Source organism: Rana temporaria, chromosome 4 (assembly GCF_905171775.1).
Source record: "Rana temporaria chromosome 4, aRanTem1.1, whole genome shotgun sequence".
NCBI classification, from domain to species: domain Eukaryota; kingdom Metazoa; phylum Chordata; class Amphibia; order Anura; family Ranidae; genus Rana; species Rana temporaria.
Window position 1 is genome coordinate 334,638,791 of NC_053492.1, and position 20,797 is coordinate 334,659,587.

The 20,797-nt window shown below is 45.1% G+C and overlaps 1 protein-coding gene across 2 annotated transcripts in view; it reads left to right on the forward strand.

Annotated features, from left to right (window-relative positions):
* MTR (5-methyltetrahydrofolate-homocysteine methyltransferase) overlaps positions 1–20,797 on the forward strand; it is a 1,155,773-nt gene that overhangs the window by 536,630 nt on the left and 598,346 nt on the right. For both annotated transcript variants that reach the window (XM_040350739.1, XM_040350741.1), the window contains 2 exons: positions 2,468–2,608; positions 15,240–15,425. In XM_040350739.1, coding sequence (XP_040206673.1) covers positions 2,468–2,608; positions 15,240–15,425 — 327 coding nt within the window. The remainder of the gene's footprint in view (positions 1–2,467; positions 2,609–15,239; positions 15,426–20,797) is intronic.

The following is a 20,797-nucleotide window of genomic DNA, read 5'->3' on the forward strand; positions in this document are numbered from 1 at the left end:
TTGCTTGGCGGGTCCTCCTTGCTTGGCGGGTCCTCCTTGCTTGGCGGGTCCTCCTCGCTCGGCGGGTCCTCCTCGCTCGATTCACATTGTCTGTGTGCCGCCGATCTCCGTTCCCTGCGACGTTACGACGCGCGGAGAACGGCGTCAAATTCAAAAAAAGTAAACAAACACAATACACACAGTATACTGTAATCTTATAGATTACAGTACTGTATGTAAAAAAATACACACCCCCCTTGTCCCTAGTGGTCAGCCCAGTGTCCTACATGTACTTTTTATAAAATAAAAACTATTCTTTCTGCCTGAAAACTGTAGATTGTCCAAAAGTGTCCCTTTATGTCAAAAATGGTTTTAGATCAGCTAGAAAACAGCGATCATAAATTATAATCACTTGCAGAATTGTGCGATATTTGTGGGGAAATTCGTCATAAATTAGATAGATTAATTGTGAGTTAACTATGACATTAATGCGATTAATCGCGATTAAAAATTGTAATCGTTTGACAGCACTAATATATATATATATATATATATATATATATGTGTGTGTGTGTGTGTGTATATATATGTATGTATATATATATATATAATTTGGATCCCAGCTTGCTTTTATGCCCACATCCCCTTTTTCCCTTTTCCCCTTTCCCCTTTCCCCTCTCCCCCCTCCCCTCTCCCCCCTCCCCCTCCCCATGTTTATAATTACTAGCTATTGTAGTGAATGGTAGCATTACCTTGTGAGTGCTTGATTAACCCTTTGTTTTGTGTTAAAGCTCAATGATGCCTGTCTGACACACGTACTAACGCCATACTAGCACCATAGGAACGTTTGTTGAGAAATTTAGGAACATGTGAACACGCCCTTAGGGAAGATGCAGGCGACCTGCACCTGAAGTTGATTAAACTCTGCTTGGTGTAGACTTTACTGGATCCTTGGACAGCACAATGTCCTTATATTAACCACTTAAGACCCGGACCAATACACAGGTTAAGGACCTGGCCCCTTTTTGCGATTCGGGAATGCATCATTTTAACTGACAATTGTGCGGTCGTGCGACGTGGCTCCCAAACAAATTGGCGTCCTTTTTTCCCCACAAATAGAGCTTTGTTTTGGTGGTATTTGATCACATCTGCAGTTTTTATATTTTGCGCTATAAACAAAAATAGAGCGACAATTTTGAAAAAAAAGTGTGTGTGTATATATGTGTATATATATATGTATGTGTGTGTGTATATATATATATATATATATATATATATATATATATATATATATATATATATATATATATATAATGTCCTCAGTCTAGGCCAATACATATTTGTCTACTTATTTTTGGTTAAAAAAAAATCACAATAAGCGTTTGGTTTTCACAAAAGTTATAGCGTCTACAAATTAGGGGATAGTTTTATGGCATTTTTTTTACTAGTAATGGTGGCAATGAGCCATTTTTTTTATTTCGTGACTGCGACTTTTGACACATTTTTGGGACCGTTGTAATTTTCACAGCAAAAAGTGCTATAACATGCACTGATTCCTGTGAAAATGACAATGGAAGTGAATGGGTTAACCACTAGTAATTCTTACTGTAGGGGGCATGGCTTGATGTAGTTCCCTATCGTTCCCTATAACAAGGAACAGACCATCAGTGACACTTCCACAAAGAAGAACAGGGGATGTGTGTTTACACTAACCTCTCCCCGTTCTTCAGCTCCTGTGACCGATCGCGGGACACTGACGGCGATCGGGTCCCGCGGTAGCGGTAACATAGCTTTTGATTGGGTCGCGAGCTTGCACTGGCGGTGTGTGCGACCCACGATTGGGCGCTTAAAGGTGACGTACCAGTGCCCAGCCGTGCCATTCTGCCGGAGTATATCAGCGTTCGGCGGTCCTTAAGTGGTTAAAAGTCAAATTGCTGAAATTACTGTTTACAGGGTATAGAGACATAAACGTTAACTGATTCCTTTTAAAATGATTAAAATAGATTAAATTCAATCATATAATGTGCCTGTAGTTCCACTTTCGTTTTTAAACTGGTTTCATGTTTATGCGAAGTAAAGAGACACACAACAAAAACAAACAAATCCAGGGCAGTGTTTTGTTTTTAAAATCAATCTGATTGGTTCTGTTAAGTTTTTAGATTGTTTATATATATATATATATATATATATATATATATATATATATATATATATATATATATATATATATATATATATATATATATATACTGTAAAGTTTTGATGCATTTTTAGGAAGCACCTTAACTGTTTATAAACTTGTAGACCCTTATTGGAGAATCACAACTAGATCTTTTTTTCAGAACCTGAACCAAATGCACAATGCATGAACATTTCTAGGTCTGTACCAAACAAAAACAAAAAAAATGATATGATGCCTATTATTGCATTGACTAATAGAACTTTTTTATGTGTAGCAAGCCTAATTTATGTTTTTATTTTTTAACAGGAAGCTTTGTCAATTGCAAAAGCACAAGTTGAAATGGGAGCACAAGTTTTGGACATTAACATGGACGATGGAATGCTGGATGGGCCCAGAGCCATGGCAAGATTTTGTAATTTTATTGCATCTGAACCAGATATTTCTAAGGTAAATCAATTTCATCTCTGCACATATTTTATTTTTGACTACCAAATGGAAATGCTAACTTTTTTGATGTGTGCCAGAGTAAAATGTTCTTCAGATCAGATTACACAACTGACTATATAACATGTTTATTATTCTGTTAGACATTAGTATTATCCAAAAGGTACTCTCAAACAGTTATGCATGGCACAGCTTGTGTGTACAATGATTAGCTCTGGATTTCCCAAATGTTTCAATTAAATATTATTATTATTATGAACAATTTATATAGTGCCAACTGTGTTCAGTGCTTTACAACATGAGGGCAGACCGTGCAGTTAGGCTCTATGTAGCATTTTAGTAGCTTTTAGAAGCTTTAACCACTTGCCGACCGGCTAACACAGATATACATCGGCAGATTGGCACTGCTGTGCAAAGCAGCATACCTGTACATTGCTTTGAATTTGCACCTGTACATGCTCTGTGAGCGCATACTCCTATGTCCGCTGGGTGCCTTTGATTATGTCACAGAGCTGCAGAACGGGGAGATGCCTATGTAAACAATGTATTTCTCTTATCGTCCATGGACGGACACAGCTTTCACAAGTCTTGACATATTGGTTATGTTCCTGTTCATAGCAGAGGACTAGGTAGAACATGTTAGATATTTAAATACATGTTACTTTAACAGAGTTGAACAGCCCCACCCAGGGGGTGGTCCCTCCAGACATAACCTTCCTCCCTGCAGCATGCAGCCTCAGTTGTTTTTTTTTTCTGCATAGCAGAGAAGGATGTGGCTCCCTTTAAGCCCAATGTTTTTCTTTTATTTTGTTTGTGATTCTTCTATCAACTGCCGGCTGGGCGACAGGCTGGATATATAGATCCTTGTAGTCTCCCCAGTCCGGCCATCAAGAGCAAGCAGACGTTAGCTAAGCGCTGGGTCAGCCATGAAATACCCCATTAATCCAGGCTCCACAAACGGCTGGGCTGTTGTGTTATCTCACTCACAGTGGACCGGGACGGCAGCTACTCCAATGCGGTTGTAGGCCTGTCAGGAATGTGCCAGCGGGTCCTTGCATGGACGGATAAGTACAGTCCCTCCTGCCTCGACGGTTTGGAACAGCTGGGCATGCCTTCGGATTAGGGGGTTCTCCTATCCTCCCTTTCCCTGCTCTGTCACATTTCCCTCTGCTGCTCTACAGAGCACTGCAATTGGGGTGGACCTGTGGGGGGTGGTCCATTTTTCCTGAGGGGGACTGTGGGGTGTTGTGGCCTATTTTTTTTCTGGGGGTGCTCTGCCTCAGGGAAGTCCCTACCTCAGCCTTTTCATCCACATTGCAGTGTTTTGCCACCATTTTTAGCATGTCTGCTGGTTCCATTGAATTTCCCATTGGCGGCCTTTTTGTCGTGGCCGCACTATGGTGCAGGCTGTTATTGCGGGCGGCCATGTTCTTGTCTCTGAGGCGTCTGGCGACCATTTTTGTGTGGATTTTGGCCTCTAGTGTTGGCTTCCTGAACGGCGCACAGCACAAATCTCAGAATTGTTTCCTCACAACTTTTCCTCACAACACACATTGTGTACAGAGGGCAGGCAGCGGTGCTGAGCAGTCTCTTGCTGGGTTGAGTTCCCTGGGTAACCCCCCAGTCAGTGCAGCAAGGAGGGTGGACTTTTCAGGTCTTGAATAGGTTCCTGAAAGTTGTCTGTGGTGTTTATGGAGTCAGTATCTGGTCCTTCTTCCCCAAACATGCCAAAGGTGACAATTGGTGCCCCTGCGGTTCCCATGGACACTTTGTCGGCAGTCCTGCAATCATTTGTATAAATAAAACTAGCATTGGGACTTTAAATGAGGCATTTGAAAAACATACGCCTCCATCCCTGTTTGATACAAAAAAAGGGGAGATTTTGGGACTTAAGATGAAATGCGTTTTTAAGCAAACAGTAAGTATAAATAAAGTTGTAAAAGTTTTTAATCAGGCTCACACTTACCACCCAAACAGCAAGCCAAATTTTACTGTCTAACTGTGTATGTTAAAAGCAGAGGATTGGTTGCACGCATTTGCAAGCACATGATTAAGCTGCAGAGCCATCGCCAAGGCTCTCTGTGTTCTGCAGTCCTAACTAAACTTTTAAAGTCTCCTCAATAGAGACATATACATACTGATGGGTAGATGGAGGACATGTGACTATGGGTGTGTCCCCACCTCCACCTATGCTTGGTATGGTAGTAAGGAGCACTGGAAAAAAAAACACATAAATGTGTATAAGGGTATAACATGCATCTCCATCCCTGTATGGTATAAAAAAAAAAAAAAAAAAAAATCTAGCATTGGGACTTTAAATGAGGCATATGAAAAACATACACCTCCATCCCTGTTGGATACAAAAAAAGAGGGAAGATTTGGGGACTTTAGATGAGATGCGTTTTTAAGCAAACAGTTTGCTTAAAAACACATCTCATCTAAAGTCCCAAAATCTCCCCTCTTTTTTGCAATCATTTGTTGCCAGGGTTGAAGCGGCATGTGGGTGTAAGGAGGGTAAAAAGTGCCCCCTCCATCTCCTGAGGAATGCTCTGACTCTGGGTTGTCAGAAGATGCGGACCAGGACCTTCCTTGTGAGGAAGACCCCTCACCCGGGTCAGTGCAGGACAGGGCACTTGTTAGTGCGCTTTTCAATGCTGTGAGGGACTCCCTTAAGCTGGTTGGTGCAGCTGAGCCATCCACTGAGGGCTCTGTCTCTTTTGGGTCGCACAAGTCAGACCACTCTGTGAAAGTTTTTCCATATGTATCCTTCTTTGATAAGTTTCTAGATAAGGAATGGGAAATGCTGCAGAAGACCTTTGTGGTCCCTCAGCGCCTGGCAGTCCGTTACCCTTTTGAGGACAGCCTTTTGAAAAAAAATGGGCTTCTCCTCCGGTGGTTGACTCCCCCGGTGGCTCGGTTGAATAAGGTTACCACTCTCCCTGTAGAAGGGACCCCTGCTTTCAATGATAAAAGGTCCGAAGCGGTGACCCTTTCCATGTTTACAATGCTGGGGTCTGCATTGCGGCCTATTTTGGCTGCAACTTTGGTGTCTCAGACTCTCACGGAATGGACAAAGATTTTGCTCCAGACTGTGGAGGAGCATCGACTCCCTCCGGAGTGTGTAAGATTGGCCGACTAGTTGGTCCATGGCCTTGTATATGTCTGTGATGCTACCCTGGATGCAACCCCCTTAACCACTTAAGGACCGCCTCCTACACATATACATTGGCAGAATGGCACAGCTGGGCACAAACACATACCTGTACGTCCTCTTTAAGTGCCCAGCCGTGGGTCGCGGGCACGCGTCCGCGGCCCGGTCCGAAGCTCCGTTACCGTGGGCCCGATCACCGCTGGAGTCCCGCGATCAGTCCCCGGAGCTGAAGAACGAGGAGAGCTGTGTGTAAACACAGCTTCCCCGTTCTTCACTGTGGCGCTGTAATTGATCGCGTGTTCCCTGACATAGGGAAGCACAATCAATGAAGTCACACGTCCAGCCCCACCCCCCTACAGTTAGAAACACATATGAGGTCACACTTAACCCCATCAGCGCCCCCTAGTGGTTAACTCCCAAACTGCAAATGTCATTTTCACAGTAAACAATGCATTTTTTATAGCATTTTTTTGCTGTGAAAATGACAATTGTCCCAAAAAATGTGTCAACATTGTCTGATGTGTCCGCCATAATGTCGCGGTCATGAAAAAAAAAAAACGCTGATCGGCCGCCATTAGTAGTAAAAATTAAATTATTAATAAACATGCAATAAAACTATCCCCTATTTTGTAAACACTATAAATTTAAAGCAAACCAATCGATAAACACCTCTTGCATTTTTTTATACCAAAAATACGTAGAAGAATACATATCTGTCTAAACTGAGGAAAACCAGTTGTTTTATTATAGCAAAAAGGAAAAAAAAATATTGATTTTTTTTCAAAATTGTCGCTCTATTTTTGTTTAAAGCGCAAAAAATAAAAACCACAGAGGTGATCAAATATCACCAAAATAAAGCTCTATTTGTGGGACAAAAAAAGGACGCCAATTTTGTTTGGGAGCCACATCGCACGACCGCGCAATTGTCTGTTAAATCGACGCAGTGCCAAATCGCAAACACTGGCCAGATCCTTTTACCTGCATTTTGGTCTGGGCATTAAGTGGTCAATATCCAGGGCCTCTGTATCTGTGGTGGTATTGCCCTGCCTGATTTGGCTAAAAAGCTGGTCCGCTGACAAAGCATCCAAAAAAGCTTTGGCAGATTTACCCTTCAAAGGTGGGAGACTTTTTGGTACCTCACTGGACAACATTAAAGATGTCACTGGAGGTAAGAGCACTCTCCTCCCTCAGTCCACCAAGGGAAAGGAGTCGCGTCATAAGCCAGGTCCTTCTTTCCCCACACAAAAGTGGTATTTTCGTCACTCATGAGTAGATCCTCTCAGGCTGACAAGGGCTCAGCTGGGGGACAGACATGTCCCTGGGTTCGTAAGCCAAACAAGCCGGCATCCAAACCCGCCACTGCATAAAAGGTGCATACTTGCATGTCCCAATTTGCACAGGACACCAGGGGTTTCTGCGCTTTGCAATCTGCGAAGACAACCATCAGTTTGTGGCTCTTCCCTTTGGCCTAGAGTCAGCACCAAGTTGTGGGGTCTAGTCGGCCCAGGGTCACTGGACTCTAGAATAATCCCGTCTGCCGGTCAATGACCTGGAACTTCGAGCGATCATGCTGTGCCTTTCCTTGTGGTCGACGAGGTTGCAGGGTTGCCCAATCAGGATCCAGTCGGACAATGCCACAGCGGCGGCTTATGTCAACCATCAGGGGGGAACACGGAGCTCGGCTGCAGCATCAGAGGTCCCATGGAGTTCAGTATCGACTAATGTAAGCCTTTCCCCCAACTGAAGTTACTTCCTTGTCTGCTCCGCAGAATAGAGGCCAAGGGGATCCCAGTGATTTTTATCGCTCCGGATTGGCCCCATAGTCCTTGATACGCCAATCTTGTGCGCCTGGTGGCGGATGCACCCTAGCAGCTGCCAATGCGGGAGGACCTTCTGTCTCAAGGTCCCATACTTCATCCTGCTTTACAGTCGCTGGCTTTAAAGGCATGGCTATTACTAAGGGACCAAGGTCTTTCTGACTCGGTCATCTCAACTATGTTGAGGGCACACCAATTTTCTTCCAGGAAGGTCTACCATCACACCTGGAAGGCCTACATCTCTGTGTGAAGAGATGGAGTGGCGTCCATGGATGTATTCAGGGTCCTGCTGTTTTTGCAGAGTGGAGTAGATCAGAAGCTTGCCTTCAGCACCGTTAAGGTGTTCTTTCAACGACCTTTGCCTGCCCATTCTCTGGTGGGTACCTCTTGTGCAGGGGATACATCATGTACTTCCCCCCCCCCCCCCTATCAAACCACCTCTTCCTTAATGAGATTTGAATCTGGTGCTCTCAGTTCTTCAGGATCCTCCCTTTGAAAATATCAGAGGTATTCCTCTCTTGACACTATGTCAAAAGGTGGCCTTTTTAGTGGCCATTACATCTGTCAAATATGTTTCTGAGTTGGTGGCCTTGTCTTGTAGGTCACCATACTTGGTCCTCTATAAGGATAAGGCGGTGCTGCACCTGCAGCCTTCCTTCCTTCCGATGGTTGTTTCGGCCTTTCACCTTAATGAGGGCATTGTTCTTCCATCCTTGTGTCCTCGATCAGCACATCCTAAGGGAGTTGCACTTCATACTTTAGGCGTGGTACGTGACTTGCGGGTGCACCTGTCTGCTATGGCTCAATTTCAGAGGTCTGACTCGCTGTTTGTGTCAGTATCTGGTCCACAAAAGGGCCTGGCAGTCTCATCGCCCACCATTTCCCGTATCAGGCAGACAGGCGTACAGGCCTACGCTCTTAAGGGGCGGGCTCCCCCTTTCCGGTCACGGCACATTCAACCAGGGCAATTGGTGCTTCCTGGGCTTTCCAACATCAAGCGTCTGCCTCACAGGTGTGTAAGGCTGCAACTTGGTCATCTGTTCACACATTTTCTAAATTTTACTTTCAAAGATTTCTATTTTCAAAATAAAGAATACAAAGCAACCAGTTGTATAATCACACAGAAAATAAAATCAAAACAAAAATACAATTATGAACATACAGTAATGAGCAAATGGAATGGCATAACTGATAACCTAAATTAAACAAAGTAAAAAAAAAAAAGGGGCAACAAGGCATCAACAACACAACCCAGTAAAAACATGAGAGACCAGATGTAACCCTGTGAAGTTGCCAAGTTAGTATAAACCCCCCTCATCTCCGAACCAAAACAGCAGAGCCGGATTCCCTACTCCAACCCTAGGGAGCCCAAGCCCAACACGGGGACAGCCAGAGAACCAGCACCCCTAAAGGGAACTCACTGTGCCCAACGGCCTAACTTATCTTTTTGGGAATACAATCCAGCTCCGCTCCACCTAATCAGTTTTTCAGCTCGGGTAGTAAGGGCAAGATTAAGTTCTAATCTAGCGACATCTATTTGGGATATGTGGACACTGGAAGGATCTGCATTATGTTGGGCTCTAAGAGAGGCGTACAATTTATCGAGTCTATTGATGTCCACCATCCTTTCTCTTTTCAATTTGGAAGCCAATTGGATAAACCTTCCCCTAATAGTGACTTTATGGGCCACCCAGAGAACCTCAGCTGAAACACCCCCCACATTATTTAAAGTAAAATATTCAGACAGAGCAGTATTAATGTTGGCTACTTTAATAGGGTCAGACAAGATGGATTCATTTAGTCTCCACTGAAAGGGCTTGGGTCTATGTGAGGATTAAAAAGAGTGGCTAGGGCAATGGAGTGATCATAAATGGGAGAGTCAATAATTTTGGACCCAGTAACATTGGGCAGGTTGCACGTAGACACAAGTATGTGGTCAATCCTAGCATAGGATTGATGAGGACAAGAAACATGAGTAAAGTCCCTTGTCATAGAGTTTTGTTCCCTCCATACATCAGCCAATCCTTGCACATGAATAAGTCAATCAAATTTTAAACTAGCTCTAGTGGGATGGGTTAAAGTCATTTTAGCTGTTAGATTTATCCAACCCCTGATCTTGTGCCAGATTGGAGTCACCCCCAAAAATGGGAGTCCCTTCAATCATTGGGGATAATGTAGAGAGCATAGATCAAAAGAACTTCAATTGGCCTCTATTTGGGGCATAATATGAAACAAAGGATGCCCATCAACCAGCCCCTTAACTAAGAGGAATCTACCTTCCGGATCTCTCTAATCAGCCAGCCAAGAGAAATTAGAAGCTTTGGAGAATACTATTGCTACCCCTCTAGTCTTATCCTCTGCGTTAGCTAAATAAATAGGAAATTATGGTGGAGGAAAGTACCACCTGGTAAAGTGGGTCTCCTGTAAAAAAAATAACATCACATTTAAGTGATTTGTAGCTGTCAAACAACTTTCTTTGTTTAATGGGAGAATTAAAGCCTTGAACGTTGTGGGAAGCTATTTTGAAAATAGGTGTAGGTGTGCTAGCCATCGAGAGGAGGAGGAGGAGAAATGCTGTCAAACCCTGCGTCACTTACCTTAGAATGGGCCTGATCCCAAGAGGACAGGCAAGCTGATCCTCCACACAAAGGTAAAATTCGGAGGAAGCCTTCAGAATGAACCTGAAAGTTTACAGATAAAAAACACATGATAAATATCTCACACTGCAAGAGGGGAAGGGGAAAGGAGGGGAAGAAGAGCAGAATAGAAAGAAAGAGAAACAGAGAAACCAGACAGTCTCCCTGAAGGTGGCGGAGCCACACCCAGGGGGTAGAAAATCCCCCCGGGGACGGATCCCTCAAAAAGTGTCTGCTCAAAAAAAGCAGACAGCCCATCCCACGGGATCCAAAGAGACCGAGAGATAGGTGGGGGCACATGCTGAGCACCCAGCTCCCGGGCACTCAAAAAAAAACAAAAAACATATATTCAAAAACAGAAAAAAACAGAGACTAAAACTTGTAATGAGGGGAGCCGAAGGCCCCCCCCCCTAGGCGTACTATCGCAAAAATGGGCTCCGATCACAAAGGCTGGAGGACCAGAGGAACAATTACATACTCCGTCTAGGAGTAGCAAAAAATTAGGAAAAAGAAACAAAGGTCCTCAGGAAACTTTCAGGTCAGGCGAACACCCTTTGGTTTCTTTCTTCGGTTTGTTCCAGAGCGGTGTTAGAGGGCTGTTCGGGGAGGGTCGTTTAGCCAGATTATACACTGGATTTGAAGTGTCCATATCATCTTCCTGGGTAATCAGCTTCAGGGACAGAAGGAGTTTCTCTCCCTCTTGAAGGTTGGAAATGGAGTAGTATTTACCCTTAAACAGGAATTTAACAGCGAATGGCAAAGTCCACCAGTACTTAATTTCCTTTTGGATCAGGACCTACAGGAGAGGTTTAAGGGAGCGTCTCCTCTGAATCGTGGATTGGGAAAGATCAGCGAAAATTTGAACAGTATGACCTTGGCACATTATTTGTTTTGTTGCTCTAGATTGCTTCATTATCTCATCTTTGACCAGGTAAAAATTAGGTTTTACGATGACATCCCTGGGAGTGCCGTCCTTTCTAGGAGGACCCAGAGCTCTGTGGACCCTGTCCAGTTCTAGGCGATGTTGCGAAATGTTCGGGATCAATGATTGAACAATCTCATGAGTAGCTAGTGTAACATCCGTTACGGTTTCTGGAAGACCTCTGATCCTAAAGTTGTATCTCCTGGATCTATTTTCAAGTTCATCAATTCTAAGAAGGGCAGACTCAAGCCTATCCTGTAGCGTTTGAATATGGTCAGAATTCTGATTAGTAGAGGCGACTGTGAGGTCTAATTTATGTTCTATGGCTTCCATCCTAGACCCCAAGTTCTGGAAATCAGCTTTAATATCATTGGTTATTTTAGCTGCCGTGGATGCAAACCCTCTATCCAGGAGAGTTGATAATCTGTGAAACAAGTCATCTGATATCCTGTCGTAGGGATTGGCATATTAGGGAAAGGACTTTCTTGCTGTATAGATATGGACAGACCCGCTGATGCAATCGCTGACTCGCCAAATGTCCTGCTTAGCAGGGATTCGGTGGAGGCTGGAGAGGGAGTCATTTGTGGGAGCATCACACTCTGGTGGGCTGGGGTGAATGACAGGGTGGCTGGAGCAATTACCTGCCTCTGCTCTGAATGTCCCTCCGTGTGAGCGTCGGCCATCTTGGATCCACCAGGCGGCTGGGCCCAGTCAAATTGCGGCCTGAGGTCCAAACAGACCTGATTGCTCGTCATGCAGGGGGATAGTCCAGGTCAGCGTGACTCTGAAACGCTCGACGGTGTGTGGTAGGGACCCCTCTGTGTGCTGCTTTCAGTGCCGCAGGAGCTGTGTACGACGGAGCTCCAGCTCAAGTGGCCATCTTGGAGACCTCGCGCATGCGCACTTCAACATTTTCCAAATTTTACAGGGTTGATATGAGTGCATCTTCAGATGCTTTCTTCGGCCGCAAGGTTTTGCGGGAGGCTGTTTAAAGTTGCACCTCCTCCGTTGAGGAGCTCTGCTTGTTTTGGGGTGAAGTTGTTTGTTTGTTTTTAATGATACTGTTTCCACCCCTCTTTTTTTGACACTGCTTGGGGACATCTCATATGTCAAGACTTGTGAAGGCTGTGTCCGTCCATGGACGATAAGAGAAAATATGATTTTTTTTTTTTGTACTCACCGTAAAATCCTTTTATCTGTCGTCCATGGACAGACACAGCACCCACCTCCCCCTTTTAAGGTGTGTACTGCTTGTTACAAACTGAGGCTGCTTGTTGCAGGGAGGAGAGTTTTATGTCTGGAAGGACCACCCCCTGGGAAGGGCTGTTGAACGATGTTAAAGTAAGATGTATTTAAATATCATGTTCTGCCTAGTCCTCTCCTATGAACAGGAACATAACCCATATGTCAAGACTTGTGTCCGTCCATGGCAACAGAGACAAATGATTTTACGGTGAGTATAAACAATCTTCTTTTTTTTTTTAAATCAGTCTTTTAATATTTTTTTTTTTAACAACAAGTTAAGCGCAGAGGTGATCAAATGCCACCAAAATAAAGCTCTATTTGTGGGGGGGGGGAAACAAGATATTTTTTTTTTTTGGGTACAGTGTTGTACAATTGTCATTCAAAATGTGGCAGGGCTTAAAGCTGGGCAGGAGGGGGGTTTAAGTGCCCAGTAATCAAGTGGTTAATGATGTAAAATTTTGTATTTGCAGTTTTAGCAACAGAGTATTTTTTTGTGTTGGCCACCTGTAAAATCTGTTGTTGGTATATTTTACATGTTTTAAATTTGCAAATTAACTTGTTCAGTATGCAACCTCTGGGACAGTTATTTGTTTTTGTTTAACTTTTTGGAGCCCTTTCACACCATCCCCCCCCCCCCCCCCCCTAGCGTCAGCAGTAAAACACTGCTTTCTTTTAGTGGCACTTAACTGTCAGATTTGCACCAATTTTAACCCCCGCTAGCGTCCGTAAAAGAAGTTAACACCTCCTGCAATTCGGCGGTATGATGGCGTTTTGCCGGCTGTATGGTGGCACTGCCCATTGATTCCAATGGAAAATTGGAAAGAAACTGCGCTAAATACTAAACAAACAAGAAAGAAAAAAAAAACTGCAATGAAATCAATCTATTCAATCCGAGAGCTGCGATTACCATGTACACAATAGATACAAAACACAAACTGGGAGAAACATAAATTGTGCTACCTCTAAACCGTGTTAAACAAATGTTTGAATCACACAAAACTATGTGATATATATTGATTTACGTCATAAACTATGTGGTATATGATGGTATATTTAAATCACTAATATACCAAACAGCAAGAAAGCCGTTGATAGCCACTAGAGGGCACTGTATAACACTCTCAAGTCCCTCAATAACAGTGAAACAGTGATGCGTGAACATAAAAAAAAAAATGATCATATCATTAGATCAATACATATTAGCCAAATAAAAAATATATAGACATGCACATAAAACAATTATTGTAGCAATAAAGTCCATAAATGTTTAACACATAAAATGCCAAACACCCATGCTCTGTGCCAAGTTCCAAAATCAGTTGAAAATGTGTCCAAAGAAAAGTGATGTATCCTTCACCAAACTATAGATTGGCTACTTACCAAATTGCCATGATCCCTTATGACAGGAGATCATGAACAACATATAATAGGTAGTCACTCCCAGTCTTGCAGTTCAGACAGATACAATCCTTAACATTGGGTTTCATCCACACGTGATTAAACTTCACCAACATCAATGCCCACCATGTAAAAAACAATAACAGCTCCACATAGCACATTAAATGAGTAAAACAAATCAATATTACAAGTTGTATTGCACTTACAAACATGCAGTAAAAAAATAAAAAAAAAACATGCCTCAAATCTCAAATGTGCCGGCCGGTACACAAATTCCCAGACACCCGTCCACTGGGGGAACGTTTGGAGCTCTTGGGTGACGACAGAGCGTCGCTCCGCCCTACGTCTGTTTCGTAAAATATTACTTTTTCCAGGGGCCCCTGGAAGAAGTAATATTTTACGAAACGGACGTGGGCATTGATGTTGGTGGAGTTTAATCACTTGTGGATGAGACCCAATGTTAAGGATCATATCTGTCTGAACTGCAAGACTGGGAGTGACTACCTATTATATGCTGTTCATGATCCCCTGTCATAAGGGATCATGGCAATAAGGAGATATTTGCAGAAAACACTGCACCAATGTCTACGACACATGCGCATTGAGTGTCCCAGCTTTATGAATGGGATCATGCCAGGATTATGCCGGTCCCACCTGCTTGTATGGGAGTGATGTCATCGCCACTCTGGCCAGTCACAGCACCAGAGTGGCAATACCCGGAAGAAGCTCCAAGTGGACATGGCGGCAGAGGGGAACAAGGAGCACTTTGGGGGCTTCAATTTCAGGTAAGTGCCACATAATGAGCTAGTATACTATGCATACTAGCTCATTATGCCTTTCTCTTGCAGGGTTTTCTTTGTTCCCATTTTTTCGGGGTGGGGGGGGGGTTTCTCTTTAATTACCAGCAATTTTCCTTTGGAGACCAAAGGAGGTTTCCAATCAAACCTATTTTGATAGGATGGACTTTTGTTTTGTTATGTATGGTTTATGATATTGAGATCAGGAGCCTGGTCCATTGCAATTACCTTTGTTTATTAACAAAGTTGTTTATTAACAAAGCCGTTACAAGTGTGTGTATGCATGGTCAGAGCGTGATGCAACTGCTCTCAACAGACAACATTGTATAATTTTAACATTATCCTGATGTTGGTGGTGGCCGCCTTTTTTGTACTATTTTTTTTTTTTTTAAGAAAATGTATCCCATATTAAGCAGTATGGTCTGCCTGTGTATCTTCACAGTGGGAATCTTTCACCTGTAACTTTTCTTTTTTACCAGCAGCACTGATCAGTGTGTTTTGATGGTGGGAAAGGCTCCTTGCTGTCAGAACACAATAGCTCAATGTTTGAGAAACCTTAGACATGATGGGCTTCTCAGGAAAAATAATGCTTATACATGACTGAAAACCTAATCTGGCAGCAATTGATTTATGATAATTTTATGGTTATTTATGATCTTTGTTTTTAGGTTCCCATATGCCTTGACTCATCTAACTTTGAAGTGATTGAAGCTGGTCTGAAATGTTGTCAGGGTAAATGCATAGTAAATAGTATCAGTTTGAAAGAGGGAGAAGAGGATTTCCTAACAAAAGCTAAAAAGATAAAGCAATTTGGTGCAGCAGTGGTTATCATGGCTTTTGATGAAGTGGGACAGGTATGTTACCCAATTGTCTAACTCTATTTCTCAACCTTTTTTCAGTCAACACAGTTTAAAATGATGTGCAATCTCGAGACACCCCCTTCTAAAATGTTAAAACACTACACATTGTTTTTATGTAGTACAGAAACATCCACACACATGGGCCATCCAACATTTGAGGCAATGTATTCTTCTAAAGCAAATATGCCTTTGCACGCTGGTACTGACTAGTATTCCAATGTTTCTCTTCTCCCTCTAATATGACCCCAGTGCTGATGAAGAGGGACCAGGGAGGGGCACACAAGGATGCTCTTCATGCCCCTGACAATCCTCCTTATCAACCAATTGATGTCATTGGTTATTAGGATGTCAGCGAAAGGAAGGTTAATATGTGCACAATAAAAACCTGTGGCTTTGTGTAACTTAAAGCAGGCTTTATCCACCTGCTGGCTGGTATAACATTTTTGGTAAATTTATAGGCATTGTACCAAGGCACCCCAGTTGAAAAAGACTAGTCTGAAAGTGTGTGGGTGGAGCCTGACTGAGCAGACATGCCAGCTTTGCTCCTGAAGGGGCTGTTCTGGCATATTATACTGTGTCTCGGCTAAGCTTCACCCAGTAAATATTGTTACTTGTTCTGTTAATAACCCCCGCCACTCAATATATTGGTTCTTGGGAGTTCCCACCTGAAAATGAAGCCCAAAAAAAAAATCAAAAAAGTGCTGTCTCAGGCTTCAACCAGAATGGCACTAGCTGCATCCTCTCCTCCTGGTACCTCACACTCAGTGAAATCATCTTGGCGCTCTTGGGTATCTATGGCAACATGGAGAATATGATTCATCTGTACACAATTTACAACTTGCATCTTTTACAGACCCTGGTCATTCTTCTGTTCTAAGGCAATTTGAAAAAAAAATTCTTTACAAAAGCCCTTAAACAGACCTCAGATCATATTACAAACAGTCTGACTAGGGAAATCAGACAAATGGGGAAAAAAGCACTGCAAATCTTTAACAGAGTTGATGAACTTGGAAATAACACCCCGGCATATGCAGTTGAATTTGAAAACCTAATCCTTTAGGCTTGGTTCACACTGTCACAACATACATCGCTCAGCAGCAGTCTGTTACAGTAGGTGAACCCGATATTGTGTCAATCTCGCTCTCTTTCTCGGCGAGATTGAGCACCTACGAGCCCCATCGCGGGAGCCAGCGCCGAGCTGGCTTGCCGCGATGGAGACAGAGCCGTCATAGAAGCGACGGGAGATCCGACTTGGATTCCCGCCAATTCTACACGTGTACGGCGTTTGTTATGAATCCTGAGGGGGAAGTCCCCGCCGGATTTTAAATAAAAATCCGGCATGGGTTCCCCCCTCAGGAGCATACCGGGCCCTTAGGTCTGTTATGGGTTGTAAGGAGAGCCCCCCTACGCCGAAAAAAACGGCATAGGGGGTCCCCCTACAATCCATACCAGACCCGTATCCAAAGCACGCTACCCGGCCGGCCAGGAAGGGAGAGTGGGGACGAGCGAGCGTCCCCCCCCCTCCTGAGCCGTACCAGGCTGCATGCCCTCAACATGGGGGGGTTGGGTGCTCTAGGGCAGGGGGGCGCACTGCGGCCCCCCCACCTCAGAGCACCCTGTCCCCATGTTGATGAGGACAGGGCCCCTTCCCGACAACCCTGGCCGTTGGTTGTCGGGGTATGCGAGCGGGAGGCTTATCGGAATCTGGGAGCCCCCTTTAATAAGGGGGCCCCCAGATACCGGCCCCCCACCCTAAGTGAATGGATATGGGGTACATCGTACCCCTAACCATTCACCTGTAGGAAAAATGTAAAAGTTAATAAACACACCACACAAGGGTTTTTAAAATAATTTATTTTTCTGCTCCGGAGGCCCCCCCTGTCTTCTTTATTAGCTCTGTTTACCAGGGGGGGCTTCTTCTTTGACGTCTTCGGGTGGGTGGGGGCCGCCGTCTGGTTCTTTTCCACCACCGGGGGGGATCGCTTTTAAAAAAGCCCCCAATCCCCGGCGGGTTTCCTCCGGCGTCTTCGGCGGGGGGCTTCTTCTTCCGCTATCCCGACGGGTCTTCTCCGCTATCCGGGGGGTCTTCTCAGCTCTCCGGGGGTCTCCTTCTATGTTCGCCGCTCTCCGCTGTGAGTTCTTCTTCCGTGCTGTGACGTCATGTTCTTCACTTCTCCTTCTCCCGATGTTGACACGTCGCCTCTCCTCGCTGCAATGACGGGTGCGCGGGTGCATCGGACCGATATAGGCCTCACAATCCCATCATGCTCTGTACCTACCCATGTGATACCTACCCACGTGGGTGGGTATCACATGGGTAGGTACAGAGCATGATGGGATTGTGAGGCCTATATAGGTCCGATGCACCCGCGCACCCGTCATTGCAGCGAGGAGAGGCGACGTGTCAACATCGGGAGAAGAAGAGAAGTGAAGAACATGACGTCACAGCACGGAAGAAGAACTCACAGCGGCGAACATAGGAGACCCCCGGAGAGCTGATAAGACCCCCCGGATAGCGGAGAAGACCCGTCGGGATAGCGGAAGAAGAAGCCCCCCCCGTCGAAGACGCCGGAGGAAACCCGCCGGGGGGTGGGGGCTTTTTTAAAAGCGACCCCCCCCCCGGCGGTGGAAGAGAACCAGACGGCGGCCCCCACCCACCCGAAGACGTCAAAGAAGAAGCCCCCCCTGGTAAACAGAGCTAATAAAGAAGACAGGGGGGGCCTCCGGAGCAGAAAAATAAATTATTTTAAAAACCCTTGTGTGGTGTGTTTATTAACTTTTACATTTTTCCTACAGGTGAATGGTTAGGGGTACGATGTACCCCATATCCATTCACTTGGGGTGGGGGGCCGGTATCTGGGGGCCCCCTTATTAAAGAGGGCTCCCAGATTCAGATAAGCCTCCCGCCCGCATACCCCGACAACCAACGGCCAGGGTTGTCGGGAAGGGGCCCTGTCCTCATCAACATGGGGACAGGGTGCTCTGAGGTGGGGGGGCCGCAGTGCGCCCCCCTGCCCCAGAGCACCCAACCCCCCATGTTGAGGGCATGCAGCCTGGTACGGCTCAGGAGGGGGGGGGGACGCTCGCTCGTCCCCACTCCCTTCCTGGCCGGCCGGGTAGCGTGCTTTGGATATGGGTCTGGTATGGATTGTAGGGGGACCCCCTACGCCGTCTTTTTCGGCATAGGGGGGCTCTCCTTAAAACCCATAACAGACCTAAGGGCCCGGTATGCTCCTGAGCGGGGAACCCATGCCGGATTTTTATTTAAAATCCGGTGAGGACTTCCCCCTCAGGATTCATAACAAACGTCGCACACGTGTAGAATTGGCGGGAATCCAAGTCGGATCTCCCGTCGCTTCTATGACGCGCTTGCTGGGATGTGCTGTCACTATTCCAGTGAGTGCGAGATGTCGGCGAGATCTCGGCACCATGTCACCGAGAATCAGCGCGATGCTGTCGTGCTAAAAACACAATATCACAAACACCTACTGTACATGCTGGTTCACCTTTTCAGGTCTGATTTGACCCCACATTTTGAGTTGAAATCGAACCTGAAACACACCAAAAAAGCACACATGTTTCTGGCACACCACACCAGACCTGCTGCGGACATATGTGAACTGGCTCCATAGAGAGCCAGTCACATTCTCCTGCTACGCGGATTGGATGTGGAAAAATATACATGGAATACCTGAATCTGTCACTGATTTGCAAGCCACTATGCTATCCCTATTTCAAGAACTACAGCCTTCCATACCAGCCGAACAAATGGAGATAGACAGGGTTCATAGAGCCCTCACACCTCACAAAGCTGATTGACCACCACACAATATCGCCAAATTTCACTATTTCCGTACCAAGGAACAACTGTTTGCTGATCTATCTCGGCTCACCATCTGTCGGGCTTTGAAGCCACTTCTTTAAATTTTACAGCAGTATTAAATCACCTATCAATGGGACTTTTTATTTTCAATTCCCTTCACTTACCAAGGATCATTTTGCTGAAGAACTCCAATTTTAATAACACATCCAACTTCTCTAGAATGCCCTCTCAACCAAAGCAACACACATTCAAATAGTTACCCATTCCCTACACAAATCAGCTGATGCTGAAGGAAATAAGTCGCCAGGGGAAATCAAAACATGATTGTTTTTATTCTCCTAAGCCAACTCCTACGCCAACTCCTGAAGACTCTATGAACATACTTTTTTTATTTTTTTGTTTGATTTCATGCCCAATATTTTTATATGTTTAACTTCCAACTAACTAGATATTTGGTATTTTTTATTTTTTTATTTTTTACCATTGATGGGTATAGAACTTTTTCAAATCTTAGTAATATCTGCTCAACAAGAGCCAATTACTTTCCTTTTCTTCCACCCTTTCTTTCTCCGGGGTGGCATGGGAGGTGTTTTTCAGGTGCTTTACATGTGATAATTTTAGCGCAAAAAAAAATGAACAATTTTAGTGTTAACGGGGTCTACATGTCAATGGTCTTAATATGGTATAATAAGGTACTCCCGCGCTGCCTCAAGCTAACTCTAGGGGGCACTGCTGCAAGACACCTGTGAATCGAATTCAAAGAAATGGCGTCCGCTAAAGTGTCTTTGATGTCCGCCGCCACGCTTCGCAGATCCTCAATGGTAAGGTAGCGTTGTGGCATGGGACCGTGTGTCCCCGACCCGGTCAGCTCTAGGGTCGCCGGGGGTAGAGCGTGCGGCGGACTAAGGATGATCTCTGAATGCTCCTGCTGGGGAGGCTGTGAGGGGCCTGAGGAGAGTCCTGAGGAGATTCCCTGGCGGGAAGGCGCCATGTTCCCTCTTTGGGCACGGAACATGTCTGGGATGTTCTGAGCCACTGTGCCGCTATTTTCCCTGGGTGAACGGGACCTCAAGGTCGAGGAGGCTCTAGAGGCAGTACCCATGCCGTTAGCTTAGGCGAATCCGGGCTGGGTATCTGTATCAGGCTAAAGTTGTCCCGGGGTGGCAGGAGCTCTGGAATCAAGCGTCCATTTCCCTGCAAGGTCCGGCCACGCCCCCGGCATAGTTAATCTTAAGGCCCGAGATCACTGAGAAGTCAGTAAGTATTTTGCATAAGTTGGGAAGGGATGTCGTCGGGATGTTAAGAATAAGAGCATGTCGTCGGCAAATAATCCACATTAATGGGTTTGTGGTCCACACAAAACCCCTTGAATATTGGGGTTTTCGCAAATAGCTGTCGCCAGCGTTTCAATTGCAATCACAAATATTAGAGGGGATAAGGGGCACCCTTGTCTAGTGCCCCTTGCGATGTTGAAGGGCTTTGAATGATGTCCTTGTAGGCAAATTGAAGCATTTGGGGTGGAGTAAAGGGAGTGGAGCAAATC